The sequence below is a fragment of the Oncorhynchus tshawytscha genome, linkage group LG13 (assembly GCF_018296145.1).
Source record: "Oncorhynchus tshawytscha isolate Ot180627B linkage group LG13, Otsh_v2.0, whole genome shotgun sequence".
NCBI lineage: Eukaryota > Metazoa > Chordata > Actinopteri > Salmoniformes > Salmonidae > Oncorhynchus > Oncorhynchus tshawytscha.
In genome coordinates, this window is record NC_056441.1 from 78571777 (window position 1) to 78588233 (window position 16457).

The window sequence follows — 16457 nt, forward strand, 5'->3', positions numbered from 1 at the left end:
CATAATGCTGACGTAGCCATGCTGGTTAAGTGTGCCTTGAATTCTAATGCTTTACATTGGGAAATACACGCTTTACATTAGGAAATACACAGTGGAGATCATCCGTTCACCCACACCGCATCTCACAAAGACAACAGCAGTTGGAACCAAAAATCACAAATTTGGACTCCAGACCGAACGACAAATTTGCACCAGTCTAATGTCCAATGCTCGTGTTTCTTGGCCCAAGCACGTGTCTTATTGTTATTGGTAGTGGTTTCTTTGCAGCAATTCGACCATGAAGGCCTGATTCACACAGTCTCCTCTGAACACTAATGTTGATGTTGAGATGTGTCTGTTACTTGAATTCTGTGAAGCATTTATTTGGGTTACAATTTCTGAGGCTGGTAACTCTAAAGAATTTATCCTCTCCAGCCGGGAAACTCTGGGTCTTCCATTCCTGTGGCGGTCCTCATGAGAGCCAGTTTCATCGTAGTGCTTGATGGATTTAGCTCCTGCACTTGAATAAACTTTCAAAGTGCTTGAAATATTCCTTATCGACTGACCTTCATGTCTTAAAGTAATGATGGACTGTCGTTCTCTTTGCTTATTTGAGCTGTTCTTTCCATAATATGGACTTGGTGTTTTACCAAATAGGGCCATCTTCTGTATACTTGTGCATATTTGATATTTGTGCATCTTTCTCACTCATCATTATTCATGATTCATTCGGGATGATCCATAATCCTGGTACAGTAGCATCCACATTAATGTCAAAGTGTTTGGAAAAATATTATATTCTTATTTAAAAAATAATTGTAGAGTCACAAGCTTGATGTAGTCATTGCATACTATAAATATTGGAACAAGTACCACTGTAAATGTTTGACTACTTTAATACACATAAGTTAATTATACCCAGCACTTTTGGCCCCCTAAAATGTGGGAGCTATGTACAAAAAGTGCTGTAATTTCAAAACGGTTCACCCAATATGGATGAAAACACGCTTAAATTAAAGCTGGTGGTCTGCACTTTAACATCACAGTCATTGTATCATTTCAAATTCAAAGTGCTGGAGTACAGATCCAAAACAGCAAAACACTTGTCACTGTCCCAATACTTTTGGAGCTCACTGTGTGTTCCTCTTGTGATGTTATTGTTTAACAGACAGTCATGAATATCAATTGCCTGGCTCTGCTCCTGGGAGAGGGAGCACCAGAAGGACTGTAGGAACTGTTTCAGAGGGAAAAGGCCTTGGATCAGTTGAAGGCAATCTGGGATTTTTCCTGCTGTTCAATGGTCATTTCAATTAGCCACAGCCAAAGTCACAATCAAATCAAATCAAATGTATTTATATAACCCTTCATACATCAGCTGATATCTCAAAGTGCTGTACAGAAACCCAGCCTAAAACCCCAAACAGCAAGCAATGCAGGTGTTGAAGCATGTTGGCTAGGAAAAACTCCCTAGAAAGGCCAAAACCTAGGACTAAACCTAAAGAGGAACCAGGCTATGTGGGGTGGCCAGTCCTCTTCTGGCTGTGCCGGGTGGAGATTATAACAGAACATGGCCAAGATGTTCAAATGTTCATAAATGACCAGCATGGTCAAATAATAGGTCTGGGACAGGTAGCACGTCCGATGAACAGGTCAGGATTCCATAGCCGCAGGCAGAACAGTTGAAACTGGAGCAGCAGCACGGCCAGGTGGACTGGGGACAGCAAGGAGTCATCATGCCAGGTAGTCCTGAGGCATGGTCCTACGGCTCAGGTCCTCCGAGAGAGAGAAAGAAAGAGAGAAAGAGAGAATTAGAGAGAACATACTTAAATTCACACAGGACACCGGATAAGACAGGAGAAGTACTCCAGATATAACAAACTGACCCTAGCCCCCTGACACATAAACTACTGCAGCATAAATACTAGAGGTTGAGACAGGAGGGGTCAGGAGGCACTGTGGCCCCATCCGATGATAACCCCCGGACAGGGCCAAACAGGAAGGATATAACCCCACCCACTTTGCAAAGCACAGCCCCCACACCACTAGAGAGATATCTTCAACCACCAACTTACCATCCTTAGACAAGGCCGAGTATAGCCCACAACCCAAGGGGGGGCATCAACCCAGACAGGAAGATCACGTCAGTGACTCAACCCACTCAAGTGATGCACCCCTCCTAGGGACGGCATGAAAGAGCACCAGTAAGCCAGTGACTCAGCCCCTGTAATAGGGTTAGAGGCAGAGAATCCCAGTGGAGAGAGGGGAACCGGCCAGGCGGAGACAGCAAGGGTGGTTCGTTGCTCCAGAGCCTTTCCATTCACCTTCACACTCCTGGGCCAGACTACACTCAATCATAGGACCTACTGAAGAGATGAGTCTTCAATAAAGACTTAAAGGTTGAGACGAGTCTGCGTCTCTCACATGGGTAGGCAGACCATTCCATAAAAATTGAGCTCTATAGGAGAAAGCCCTGCCTCCAGCTGTTTGCTTAGAAATTCTAGGGACAATTAGGAGGCCTGTGTCTTGTGACCGTAGCGTACGTGTAGGTATGTATTGCAGGACCAAATCAGAGAGATAGGTAGGAGCAAGCCCATGTAATGCTTTGTAGGTTAGCAGTAAAACCTTGAAATCAGCCCTTGCCTTGACAGGAAGCCAGTGTAGGGAGGCTAGCACTGGAATAATATAATCACATTTTCTAGCAGCTGTATTTAGCACTAACTGAAGTTTATTTAGTGCTTTATCCGATGATGATATCTGATACAATGATATCTATAAGAAATTGTGAAATATTTTATTCAATATTATCTGTCTCCTTTGCCAGCAAAGAGGACAAATGTTTTCTGGTAACAATTAGTCTATCCTATCTTATTGCATTGACTAAATAAAATGAATGTAATAAAATACACTATATTTTGCCTATGGTATATACATTTCTAGAAACGTATATAGAGAATAGCAATAATGTCATAACAAGTTGATGCTTATTGTTTATTATGTTTCAAATCATTTAAATGTCTACTTTTTCATAAAATATTGTGATTTAAAAAAAGAGCACATTTCTGCCAGATGCCAGTTAAAATGTCCAAAATAGCACATATTTCTATGACAGTATAATGCTTTTGCCAGTGTTGCCCATGCTTAGACCGGTTATGCACATTTGAGTTCACATTCAGGCTCCCGAGCTGTGAATACCTTGCTTCTTTAATATCAGTTTATACGAAAAAGTATTTATTTACAGTGACCCCCCCATCCCCCACCCCACTATCGGGGCATGTACTCTACAAGGTGTCAAAATTCCACAAGGATGCAGGCCCATGTTGACTCCAATGCTTCCCACAGTTGTGTCAAGTTGGCTGGCTGTCCATTGGGTGGTTGACCGTTCTTGATACACACAGGAAACTGTTGAGTGTGAAAAACCCAGCAGCGTTGCAATTCTTGAAACACTTAAATTGGTGTGCCTGGCACCTACTACCATACCCTGGTACTTAAATCTTTTGTCTTTCCCATTCATCCTCTGAATGGCACACATACACAATCCATGTCTAAATTGTCTCAAGGCTTAAAAATCCTTCTTTAACCTGTCTCCTCCCCTTCATCTACACTGATTGAATTGGATTTAACCTCTCTAGGGTAGGGGGCATCATTCAGAATTTGGGATGAAAAGCATGCCCAAATGTAACCACCTGGTACTTGGGCCCACAAGGAATGATATGCATATAACTGGTCGATTTGGATAGAAAACACTCTGAAGTTTCCAAAACTGTTAAAATAGTGTCTGTGAGTATAACAAAACTGATTTGGTAGGCGAAAACCTGAGAAAAATCAATTCAGGAAGTGTTTTTGTTTTGTAGTTTTCTATTCAATGCCAGTATCCATTGACTTAGGACTCAATTCCTATGCCTTCCACTAGATGTCAACAGTCTTTAGAAATTGTTGCAGGCTTGTATTCTTATAAATGAGGGAGTAAGACCAGTCTGCATGAGTGGACACTACCGTGTCGCAGAGCTTTTTCATGCGCAATCCCGAGAGAGTGCATTTCTTGTTTACCTTTTATATTGACTACATTATTGTCCGGTTGAAATATTCTAGATAATTTAGGCTAAAAACAACCTGAGGATTGAATATAAACATAGTTTGACATGTTTCTATTAACATTACGGATACAATTTTGATTTTTTTGTCTGCCTGTTTTGACTGCGTTTGAACCTGTGGATTACTGAAGAAAACGCGTGAACAAAATGGAGGTTTTTGGATATAAAGAGACTTTATCGAACAAAAGGAACATTTATTGAGTCAATGAATGTCTTCTGAGTGCCACCATATGAAGATCATCAAAGCTAAGGGATTAATTTTATCTCTATTTCTGACTTGTGTAACTCTTCTACTTGGCTGGCTACTGTTTGTAATGATTTGTCTGCTGGGCTATGTTCTCAAATAATCGTAAGGTATGCTTACGCCGTAAAACATTTTTTAAATCTGACACCGTGGTTGGATTCACAAGAAGTTAATCTTTAAACCTATGTAAAATATGTTTTGTTTCCTGAATTTTTATAATGAGTATTTCTGTATTTGAATTTGGCGCTCTGCGATCTCACTGGATGTTGGCCAGATGGGACGCTAGCGTCCCACATACCCTAGAGAGATTTTTTAACAAGTGGTGACATTAATAAGGGATCATAGTTTCACCTGGATTCACCTGATCAGTCTGTGCCAGTATAAATGTTGGAACACTCAGTGTATATCTCTTTACTGTCTCAATTCCAGGCTGTTTTTCATTCAGACCTGGGGCACCATAATCAGGTACAGGTTGACAATAGAGTGAATTAGTTACGGGTTCGCTCTATAGAGTGAATTAGTTACAGGTTGACTCTTTTCGAGTGAATCAGGTACAGGTTGACTCTATAGAGTGAATCAGTTACAGGTTGACTCTATAGAGTGAATCAGTTTCAGGTTGACTCTGTAGATTGAATCAGCTACAGGTGAGTGAAATCTCTGGCCATCAAGGACAATCTCTCAATTCACCTGAAAACCAGCAGTATTGCAGACCTTCAATCTTGGAATTGAGCATCTCAGACGTCCCTCTGAATTTTCAGCTAACAGACACTAGAGGTCTCTATAGAGATACAATTTTGACTGGCAGTCAGGTAATGACTAGGCACAGACAGGAAAGCCTGTTAAACAATGTGTGCTCATCATCACCTTTACAGTTCCCTCATTCATACTTCCTAATATCTTACAGAACATCACCTTTAAAGGGTGATTTCACAATTCTTCTATTTCATATTCATAATCTCCAACATCAAAATGTGTAAATGGCAAGACATAACCTTTAAAGGGAAATATTGCAATTTAATCCCGAACATTGCCTGCTCATTGCCTGCACATAATTGGTTAAAATCACGAAACACACTAGATGATGTCATTGGAAACACTTATCTTATCTACAAAACATAGAAAGGTGTCATGTTAACAAATGTTGATGTTGGGGTGGTGCTGAAGATTATGAATATGGAGTAGAACATTTTTGAAATGTACCTTAAACATCACTTTTAAGAATGGTATGTGCTGAATTCTAATCCATTTTGTTTTAGGGTTTTAGGGATACCAGAATAATCAACAAGCCTGTCAATATTATTTACAAAGTGCAAAACAAATATCTGTATTAAGAGTGTGTAACTTTCCGGCTGAGTATTTGTATAATTTTCTGCTTCAATGACTTTGTTTGCAAGCCGTAGATAATTGGATTCAAATTAGCAGGGACGACATGAAATAGAATGTAAGCCAGTTTTCTCAAATATGGATAGTCTGGAAAGCGATGCAGTATGATGGTTAGAAACCCACTCCACAGCATAATGAGATACAGTACCAGGTGGCTTGCACAGGTCTGAAATGCTCTGTTGTTCAGCTCTTTGCTCTTCTTGGTCCAGCAAATCACAGCAATCCTGAAATAAGTGACAGCGATGCTTCCCATTGATGAAGTAAAGAGCAGCACAGTGAAAAAGAGTCCATAGATGTTGTTGATTGAAACGTTCTCACAGGATAGCTTGAACAATGATGCATTGTCACAATAAGCATTCTGAATGATTGAACTGCAGCGGGAAAGCCTTATGGTGAGACCCAGTAGGACAGACACTAACACAAGGGAAGCCCCCCAAGCAGACACAGACAACATAACTAAAGTTTTGTTTGTCATTATGGACGTGTACCTTAATGGGTAACAAATGGCCACATACCTGTCAAAGGCCATAATGATCAGTATCATATGTGAGGCTGATCCAAACGTGTGACTGAAAAAGGCCTGAGCAACACATTGGCTGTACGTGATAAACCTCTCAGTTGAAACAATGTCAGCCATGAGGCGAGGCAACAAGACAGTGTTGCCAATCAGATCATTTACAGACAGGTTACAGAAGAGGATGTACATTGGTTGGTGCAAGCTTCTCTCTGTGATAATGGCGACCAGGACTCCAATGTTAGACACAAGGAGGGCGAGATAGACAAACAGCAAGGAGAAAAAAATTGGATACATGAATGTCTGTGGCAATTGAAAACCCTGGATGTGAAGGATATGGCTTGGTAATGACATGTTGTCATCCATCCTGTTAGCAATGAAGGGCAAACCTGAAAAAAAAGGACAGAAATATAAATAAAAATTATAATTTGTTATAATTGTAAATACAAGTTTTAAATGAAGATATACTACACATGCTGTTTGTATCCTCTTTTTTAAAATCTGCTGCTAGGAATTTTGAATACTCCATATAAACAAATTTGACAGAGTGAATAAGAATGCCGCAGCATTAACAGCTGTAGTCAGTCAAGAGGAAAACCTGTATACAGGCAGTCCTCCAAAGCCACGCTTGTACCTTGCTGAAGAGGGTACGAATCCTGCCACAGGTATCGGCTACATCCTTTTTATCTACAACACTCCCCCATCATTTATCATCCTTAGTTTCAACAATGATGAGGTAAGTCAAATGGTCACATGTGGATTTTCATGTCATAGTCTCAAGAGCTTAAGCTAGGCAGATTGTCATGACAACTCCTCTTGAGAAGGAACATGTTATGCATTTAAAATTTTTAAAATATTGTGTGAGTGACCACTAATGGAAGCCATCTGGCAACTAGGTTTTGAATGATATTCTGTAGGTGTTTGTTAGCCTGGACCTGGATCTGTTTGTGCCGTCTTCACACCAAGCAGGACAACATGGCTGGTTGGCGTGACAATTACTCCATATAGGACTTGGACAGACAGCACAAACAGTTTTGGATCTAGACTAGCTGGTCTTTTTGTGCCCTGTGTAGGATCAAATCCTGATACACTATATATAACATACGTGGACACCCTTTCAAATTGATGGATTTGGCTATTTCAGCCACACCCATAGCTGACAAACCATGCAATCTCCATAGACAAACAGTGGCAGTAGAATGGTCTTACTAATGAGCTCAGTGACTTTCAACGTGGCACCGTCATGGGATGCCACCTTTCCAACACGTCAGTTCTTAAAATGTGTGCCATGCTAGAGCTGCCCCGGTCAACTGTAAGTGATGTTATTGTGAAGTAGAAACAGCAAAGTGATAGGCCACACAAGCTCACAGAACGGGACCACTGAGTGCTGAACCGTGTAGTGCGTAAAAATTGTCTGTCCTCGGTTGCAACACTCACTACCAGGTTCAAAACTGCCTCTGTAATCAACGTCAGCACAATAACTGTTCATTGGGAGCTTCATGAAAGGGCTTTCCACGGCCTAACAGCCGCACCCAAGCCTAAGATCACCATGCGCAGTGCCAAGCGTCGGGCTGAATTTTTTACATTTTACCTTTATTTTACTAGGCAAGTCAGTTAAGAACAATTTCTTATTTTCAATGACAGCCTAGGAACAGTGGGTTAACTGCCTGTTCAGGGGCAGAACGACAGATTTGTACCTTGTCAGCTCGGAGATTCGAACTTGCAACCTTTCGGTTACTAGTCCAATGCTCTAACCACGGCTACCCTGCCGTGGTGTAAAGCTTGCCGCCATTGGACTCTGGAGCAGTGGAAACACGTTCTCTTGAGTGATGAATCTTGCTTCACCATCTGGCAGTCCGACGGATGAATCTGGGTTTGGCTGATGCCAGGAGAACGCTACCTGCCCTAATGCGTAGTGCAGTGTAAAGTTTCTTGGAGGAGGGGGCTGGGGCTGTTTTTCATGGTTCAGGCTTGGCCCCTTAGTTCCAATGAAGGGAAATATTAACACTACAGCATACAATGACATTCTAGACAAGGCCTGGGCAATTATTTTCCATGGAGGGCCACATTAGAATATATTTTTGCCTTCGCGGGCCAGAATCATATTACAGGATTATACATGTGTATGATATATCTACTGTAAATCACATCCAGATATGATACTTATTTTAGTTTTTTAACATGCACAGAAATAAAGCCACGTCCATGTCTCCTTTTGGTAGGTATTTTCATTATTCAACATGCAATCAACCACACGGAGGGAAAAGTACGCTGTGCATTCAGCAACTCTTGTTAACGGGTATGCACAAAAACACAGGAAAGAGAGAGAGAGCTCAACATTACATTTAAACTACTCAATCAGTGTGAGGAGTGAAGTCTCTGATGGGCTTTGACTAGAGCAGTGAAGTCAGGTATAGTTTCTGACATCGCTATGTGCAGGATTGCTGAGAGGTGAGAGTCAGTAAGAGATGATCTTTGCCTTGACTTGCTATATTTCATCACTGAAAATGTCTGTTCACATACATAGGTTGACCCAAACAGTACAAACATCTTGTGAGCTTGACTCCTAATCTTTGGAAAGTTTTGTTCGTCGAAAGATGCATAGAACCTAGTCAGTGACATTGTTTTGAATAGTTCTCCAATCACTGCATCAGAATGAAAACCGATAAGTTCAGTGGGACGTTATCCACATTGAAGGTGAAAGGAGAGGAAACCAACAGCATGTCATTTTCCAACACTTTGAAATCCTCAAAACGACGGGAAAACTCACCGTTCAAAGCACACAGCAGCGATGTATACTTCTCCTGCTGGTCATCTGATAGGGAACAGACTAGTAGTGTCAGAAGGTCATCTGATAGGGAACAGACTAGTAGTGTCTGAAGGTCATCTGATAGGGAACAGACTAGTAGTGTCAGAAGGTCATCTGATAGAGAACAGACTAGTAGTGTCTGAAGGTCATCTGATAGGGAACAGACTAGTAGTGTCAGAAGGTCATCTGATAGGGAACAGACTAGTAGTGTCAGAAGGTCATCTGATAGGGAACAGACTAGTAGTGTCAGAAGGTCATCTGATAGGGAACAGACTAGTAGTGTCAGAAGGTCATCTGATAGGGAACAGACTAGTAGTGTCAGAAGGTCATCTGATAGGGAACAGACTAGTAGTGTCAGAAGGTCATCTGATAGGGAACATACTAGTAGTGTCTGAAGGTCATCTGATAGGGAACAGACTAGTAGTGTCAGAAGGTCATCTGATAGGGAACAGACTAGTAGTGTCAGAAGGTCATCTGATAGGGAACAGACTAGTAGTGTCAGAAGGTCATCTGATAGGGAACAGACTAGTAGTGTCAGAAGGTCATCTGATAGGGAACAGACTAGTAGTGTCAGAAGGTCATCTGATAGGGAACAGACTAGTAGTGTCAGAAGGTCATCTGATAGGGAACAGACTAGTAGTGTCAGAAGGTGGGTGAGAGTGTTGTCATCTGATAGGGAACAGACTAGTAGTGTCTGAAGGTGGGTGAGATTGTTGTCATCTGATAGGGAACAGACTAGTAGTGTCAGAAGGTCATCTGATAGGGAACAGACTAGTAGTGTCAGAAGGTGGGTGAGAGTGTTGTCATCTGACAGGGAACAGACTAGTAGTGTCAGAAGGTGGGTGAGATTGTTGTCATCTGATAGGGAACAGACTAATAGTGTCAGAAGGTGGGTGTGATTGTTGTCATCTGATAGGGAACAGACTAGTAGTGTCAGAAGGTCATCTGATTGGGAACAGACTAGTAGTGTTCAGAAGGTGGGTGAGAGTGTTGTCATCTGATAGGGAACAGACTAGTAGTGTCTGAAGGTGGGTGAGATTGTTGTCATCTGATAGGGAACAGACTAGTAGTGTCAGAAGGTCATCTGATAGGGAACAGACTAGTAGTGTCTGAAGGTGGATGAGATTGTTGTCATCTGATAGGGAACAGACTAGTAGTGTCAGAAGGTCATCTGATAGGGAACAGACTAGTAGTGTCAGAAGGTCATCTGATAGGGAACAGACTAGTAGTGTCAGAAGGTCATCTGATAGGGAACAGACTAGTAGTGTCAGAAGGTCATCTGATAGGGAACAGACTAGTAGTGTCAGAAGGTCATCTGATAGGGGACAGACTAGTAGTGTCAGAAGGTCATCTGATAGGGAACAGACTAGTAGTGTCAGAAGGTCATCTGATAGGGAACAGACTAGTAGTGTCAGAAGGTCATCTGATAGGGAACAGACTAGTAGTGTCAGAAGGTCATCTGATAGGGAACAGACTAGTAGTGTCAGAAGGTCATCTGATAGGGAACAGACTAGTAGTGTCAGAAGGTCATCTGATAGGGAACAGACTAGTAGTGTCTGAAGGTCATCTGATAGGGAACAGACTAGTAGTGTCAGAAGGTCATCTGATAGGGAACAGACTAGTAGTGTCTGAAGGTCATCTGATAGGGAACAGACTAGTAGTGTCAGAAGGTCATCTGATAGGGAACAGACTAGTAGTGTCAGAAGGTCATCTGATAGGGAACAGACTAGTAGTGTCAGAAGGTCATCTGATAGGGAACAGACTAGTAGTGTCTGAAGGTGGGTGAGATTGTTGTCATCTGATAGGGAACAGACTAGTAGTGTCAGAAGGTCATCTGATAGGGAACAGACTAGTAGTGTCAGAAGGTCATCTGATAGGGAACAGACTAGTAGTGTCAGAAGGTGGGTGAGATTGTTGTCATCTGATAGGGAACAGACTAGTAGTGTCGGAAGGTGGGTGAGATTGTTGTCATCTGATAGGGAACAGACTAGTAGTGTCAGAAGGTCATCTGATAGGGAACAGACTAGTAGTGTCAGAAGGTCATCTGATAGGGAACAGACTAGTAGTGTCTGAAGGTGGGTGAGATTGTTGTCATCTGATAGGGAACAGACTAGTAGTGTCTGAAGGTGGGTGAGATTGTTGTCATCTGATAGGGAACAGACTAGTAGTGTCTGAAGGTGGGTGAGATTGTTGTCATCTGATAGGGAACAGACTAGTAGTGTCTGAAGGTGGGTGAGATTGTTGTCATCTGATAGGGAACAGACTAGTAGTGTCTGAAGGTGGGTGAGATTGTTGTCATCTGATAGGGAACAGACTAGTAGTGTCTGAAGGTGGGTGAAATTGTTGTCATCTGATAGGGAACAGACTAGTAGTGTCTGAAGGTGGGTGAGATTGTTGGCTTCTACTTGGGGGGTCAGGGGGAGTAATTTTTTTGGACTGGCCTGCACAGACCCCTGATCTCAATTCCATTGAACATCTTTAGGATGAATTGGAATGCCGACTGCGAGCCAGGCCTAATCGCCCAACATCAGCGCCGACCTCACTAATGCTTTTGTGGCTGAATGAAAACAAGTCCCCACAGCAATGTTCCAACTAGAGCTCGACCGATTATTCGGATTATATCAGTCATAATCACTAGTGAACTACACATGGTTGATGATATTACTAGATATTATCTAGCGTGTCCTGTGTTGCATATAATCTGACTGAGCATACAAGCATACAAGTATCTAAGTATCTGAATGAGCAGTGATAGGCAGAAGCAGGCGTGTAAACATTCATTCAAACAGCACTTTAGTGCGTTTTGCCAGCAGCTCTTCATTTTGCATCAAGCATTGCGCTGTTTATGACTTCAAGCCTATCAACTCCCGATATGAGGCTGGTGTAACCGAAGTGAAATGGCTAGCTAGTTAGCGCACACTAATAGCGTTTCAAACGTCACTCGCTCTGAGCCTTCTAGTAGTTGTTCCCCTTGCTCTGCATGGGTAATGCTGCTTCGATGGTGGCTGTTGTCGTTGTGTTGTTGGTTCGAGCCCAGGGAGGAGCGAGGAGAGGGACGGAAGTTATACTGTTACACTGGCAATACTAAAGTGTCTATAAGAACATCCAATAGTCAAAGGTTAATGAAATACAAATGGTATAGAGAGAAATAGTCCTATAATTCCTATAATAACTACAACCTAAACTTCTTCCCTGGGAATATTGAAGACTCATGTTAAAAGGAACCACCAGCTTTCATATGTTCTCATGTTCTGAGCAAGGAACTGAAACGTTAGCTTTCTTACACATATTGCACTTTTACTTTCTTCACCAACACTTTGTTATTGCATTATTTAAACCAAATTGAACATGTTTCATTATTTACTTGAGGCTAAATTGATTTAATTGATGTATCATATTACGTTAAAATAAGTGTTCAATCAGTATTGTTGTAATTGTCATTATTACAAATAAATAAAACAAAATCGTCAGATTAATCGGTAGCGGCTTTTCTGGGCCTCCAATAATCGGTATCGGCGTTGAAAAATCATAATCGGTCGACCTCTAGTTCCAACATCTACTGGAAAACCTTCCCAGAAGAGTAGAGGCTGTTATAGCAGCAAACGAGGGACCAACTCCATATTAATGCCCTCCATATTAATGCCCATGATTTTGGAATGGGATTTACCACAAGCAGGTGTCCACATACTTTTAGTCTTGTACTGTATTTATGCTGATACCTCAAGTGGTTTCATTCAGGCCTTCACCCTACTCTAGGCCAGTATGTGCCTGAGATACATTGGTTACAGCATTCAGTCTTTATGGTACGTAGATATGCAACAAATAACCAAGTCATGCTGTTTAATTATCAGTAAACTAGACGATGAAGTATATACTCGAAGTGTATACATATCTACGTTTATGGCCAACTGTCATACTTTCAACAATGACTTGGACCTATAATTTGGTGCCCTTTGTCAGTGAAATGACACCTATCTGCAACCCTCTTGAATGACATAATTTCACTGTTAATTACCCAAGTGGAGCAAGTGGATACATTTGATATTGACAGTGGGTCAGGTGATAGTTACCTGACATTAAAAAGTCTGTTTTCCATGGTTGGACAAGCTGTTATAGTACAAAGACCAGAGGAACTAATGAGCGCCATGATCACTATGTACTGTAGCACTAACAAATCAGGCTAATAACAGAGGGCTAATTATCTAGGATCCCTAAACTCTAATTCCCACCAGGGAGAGGAATGATGCAATGGAGAGGAAAACACTAGTGGATGTGATAACAAATTAGTATGGCTACATTTACTGTTAAAAAAATTATGTGTGCGTAATCCAAACTTTTGTATCAATAAACAGGGGTGCTCAAACTTTTGAGCCTTTTGGGCCTTTTAGGCCAAAATATGATCTGAGTATTAGGTTGCGAGCCGAACAAATAGATAGTGTGTTTAGAAATCTAAAAGGTAAACAATTGCTTTTTAGGGTTTTTAAACAATAGCGTTTTACACTGAACAAAAATATAAACGCAATGTAAAGTGTTGGTCCCATGTTTCATGAGCTGAAATGAAAAAGCATATGGAACAATGTTGTGCGCAAATTTGTTTACATTCCTGTTAGTGAGCATTTCTCCTTTGCCAAGATAATCCATCCACTTGACAGGTGTGGCATATCAAGAAGCTGATTTTACAGCATGATCATTAGTCAGGTGTACCTTGTGCTGGGACAATAAAAGGCCACTCTAAAATGTGCAGTTTTGGCACACAATGCAATTCCACAAGTGTCTCAAGTTTTGAGGGAGTGTGCAATTGGCATGCTGACTGCAGGAATGTCCACCAGAGCTGTTGCCAGAGAATTGAATGTTAATTTCTCTACCATAAGACACCTCCAATGTCATTTTAGAGAATTTGGCAGTATTTCCAACCAGCCTCAATTAAGTGTGCCTTTTTAAAAGTAATTTTGTGGAATTTCATTCCTTCTTAATGCTTTTGAGCCAATCAGTTGTGTTGTGTGACAAGGTAGGGGTGGTATATAGAAGATGGCCCTATTTGGTAAAAGACCAAGTCCATATTATGGCAAGAACAAATCAAATAAGCAAAGAGAAAAGACATCAGATGTCTCTTTTTCACTTTTACCGTCTTATAAAGGCCCCAGCTAGTATTCAATCTGTTTACCTTTATTCGCCTAATACAGTTCATTGTGGCTATTTTGTTAATCATAACACTTCCATGATTACATCAGTTAGCAGAGACTTTCATCTTGGTGTGAAAAACACTTATTAATGAGCCCCGTAGAGAGTTGATTAAATAATGTATTATTGAGTGTATCTTGTTGTAATTAATCCATTGGGAATGCGGAAACAGTTATTAGTCTTCACCTCTTGCTAACGAAGCATGTTGATAACTTTACCCCGAGGAACCACAAGTTCAAGTTAGATCTCTGCCTTATAGTTAGGTGACATTGCACATATTTGAATGACATAAATCATGTAGATGATATCTCAAATGTCCAATGCATTTCAATAGAAGGGAGAAATATATCTATCTATCATAACGTTGCCTTATTTTATTCTCCATGCCTCTAGCCCAGGCATGCTCTAGCCTGAGTATACATGTTGATGGTCCATCAGAACATATATCGAATCAAATGTTAAAAATGAATATGGTATCTAGTCATATCTATAACTCCTTCCTTCATGTTGTGTCAGAACGTCCACAGAGAGAAACATTGATTAAGTATCTATTAGGAGGGGATAAGGGAATATGTGGACACTGACCTATGGGATTGCAATGGGGACAAGAGGGCCTCTTTACCAAAGTGGCTAAAAGAACTGGGGAATGGACTAAAGGGATAGGTTAACCCAGGAGAGAGAGCCCTATTGGACAGGGAGGTAGTTAATTACTTTTAGAGTCGTGTGTATTGTTGTGAAGTGTTAGATACTACTGTACTATTGGAGCTAGAAACACTAGCATTTCGCTACACCCACAATAACATCTGCTAAATATGTGTATGTGACCAATAACATTGAATTGAATCAAGCTCTGGTCATTGTTAGTTGATGAAGGGTCAGTGTGAGGACACCCCTCTCGTGACTGGAGGATCCTGGGGGATGGAAGACTCACTTTATGCACTTGTAGCCGTGCGTCACAAACCCACTGAATTGGTGGGTTATTGGTGAGGAGCCTCTTAAAGAAGATGTTACAGGTCTGTGAGAGCCAGAAATCTTGCTTGTTTGTAGGTGACCAAATAGTTATTTTCCACCATAATTTGTAAATAAATTCATTAAAAATACTACAATGTGATTTTCTGGATTTTTTTTCTCATTTTGTCTGTCATAGTTGAAGTGTACCTATGATGAAAATTACAGGCCTCTCTCATATTTTTAAGTGGGAGAACTTGCACAATTGGTCACTTTTTTGCCTCACTGTACCTCAGGCCCTTCTTTGGACACTGTGTTATCTAACCTCCAGACGAGCTTCAATGCCATACAACTCTCCTTCTGTGGCCTCCAACTGCTTTTAAATGCAAGTAAAACTAAATGCATGCTCTTCAACCGATTGCTGCCCGCACCTGCCCCCCCCGTCCAGCATCACTACTCTGGACGGTTCTGACTTAGAATATGTGGACAACTACAAATACCTCGGTGTCTGGTTAGACTGTAAACTCTCCTTCCAGACTCACATTAAACATCTCCAATCCAAAATTAAATCTAGAATTGGCTTCCTATTTCACAGCAAAGCATCCTTCACTCATGCTGCCAAACATACCCTCGTAAAACTGACCATCCTCACTTTCCTCGGCTTCGGCGATATCATTTGCAAAATAGCCTCCAACACTCTACTCAACAAATTGGATGCAGTCTGTCACAGTGCCATCCGTTTTGTCACCAAATTCCCATATACTACCCACCACTACGACCTGTATGCTCTCGTTGGCAGGCCCTCGCTTCATACTCATCGCCAAACCCACTAGCTCCAGGTCATCTACAAGTCTCTGCTAGGCAAAGCCCCCCCTTATCTCAGCTCACTGGTCACCATAGCAGCACTCACCCCCAAAGCCAATTCTTCCTTTGGCCGCCTCTCCTTCCAGTTCTCTGCTGCCAATGACTGGAAAGAACTTCAAAAATCACTATAGCTGGAACTCTTACCTCCCTCACTAGCTTTAAGCACTAGCTATCAGAGCAGCTCACAGATCACTGCACCTGAACATAGCTCATCTGTAAATAGCCCATCCAATCTACCACAACCCCATACTCTATTTATCTTGATCCTTTACACCCCAGTATCAATTCTTGCACATTCATCTTCTGCACATTCTACCATTGCAGTGTTTAATTGCTGTATTGTAAATACTTCGCCACCATGGCCTATTTATTTCCTTACCCTCTTATCCTACCTCATTTGCACATGCTGTATATAGATTTTTCTACTGTATTATTGATTGTATG

At 41.4% G+C, this 16457-nt stretch overlaps 1 protein-coding gene across 1 annotated transcript; it reads right to left on the reverse strand.

The window, feature by feature from the left end:
• Positions 1–5443: 5443 nt before the first annotated feature.
• Positions 5444–6508, reverse strand: LOC112266175 (olfactory receptor 52N5-like). Its single transcript, XM_042294959.1, has 2 exons — positions 6227–6508; positions 5444–6097 (listed from the first exon to the last, which is right to left on the reverse strand). The coding sequence occupies exons 1-2, from the start codon at positions 6506–6508 to the stop codon at positions 5642–5644; spliced, it is 738 nt and encodes a 245-aa protein (XP_042150893.1). The 3' UTR covers positions 5444–5641.
• Positions 6509–16457: the final 9949 nt, after the last annotated feature.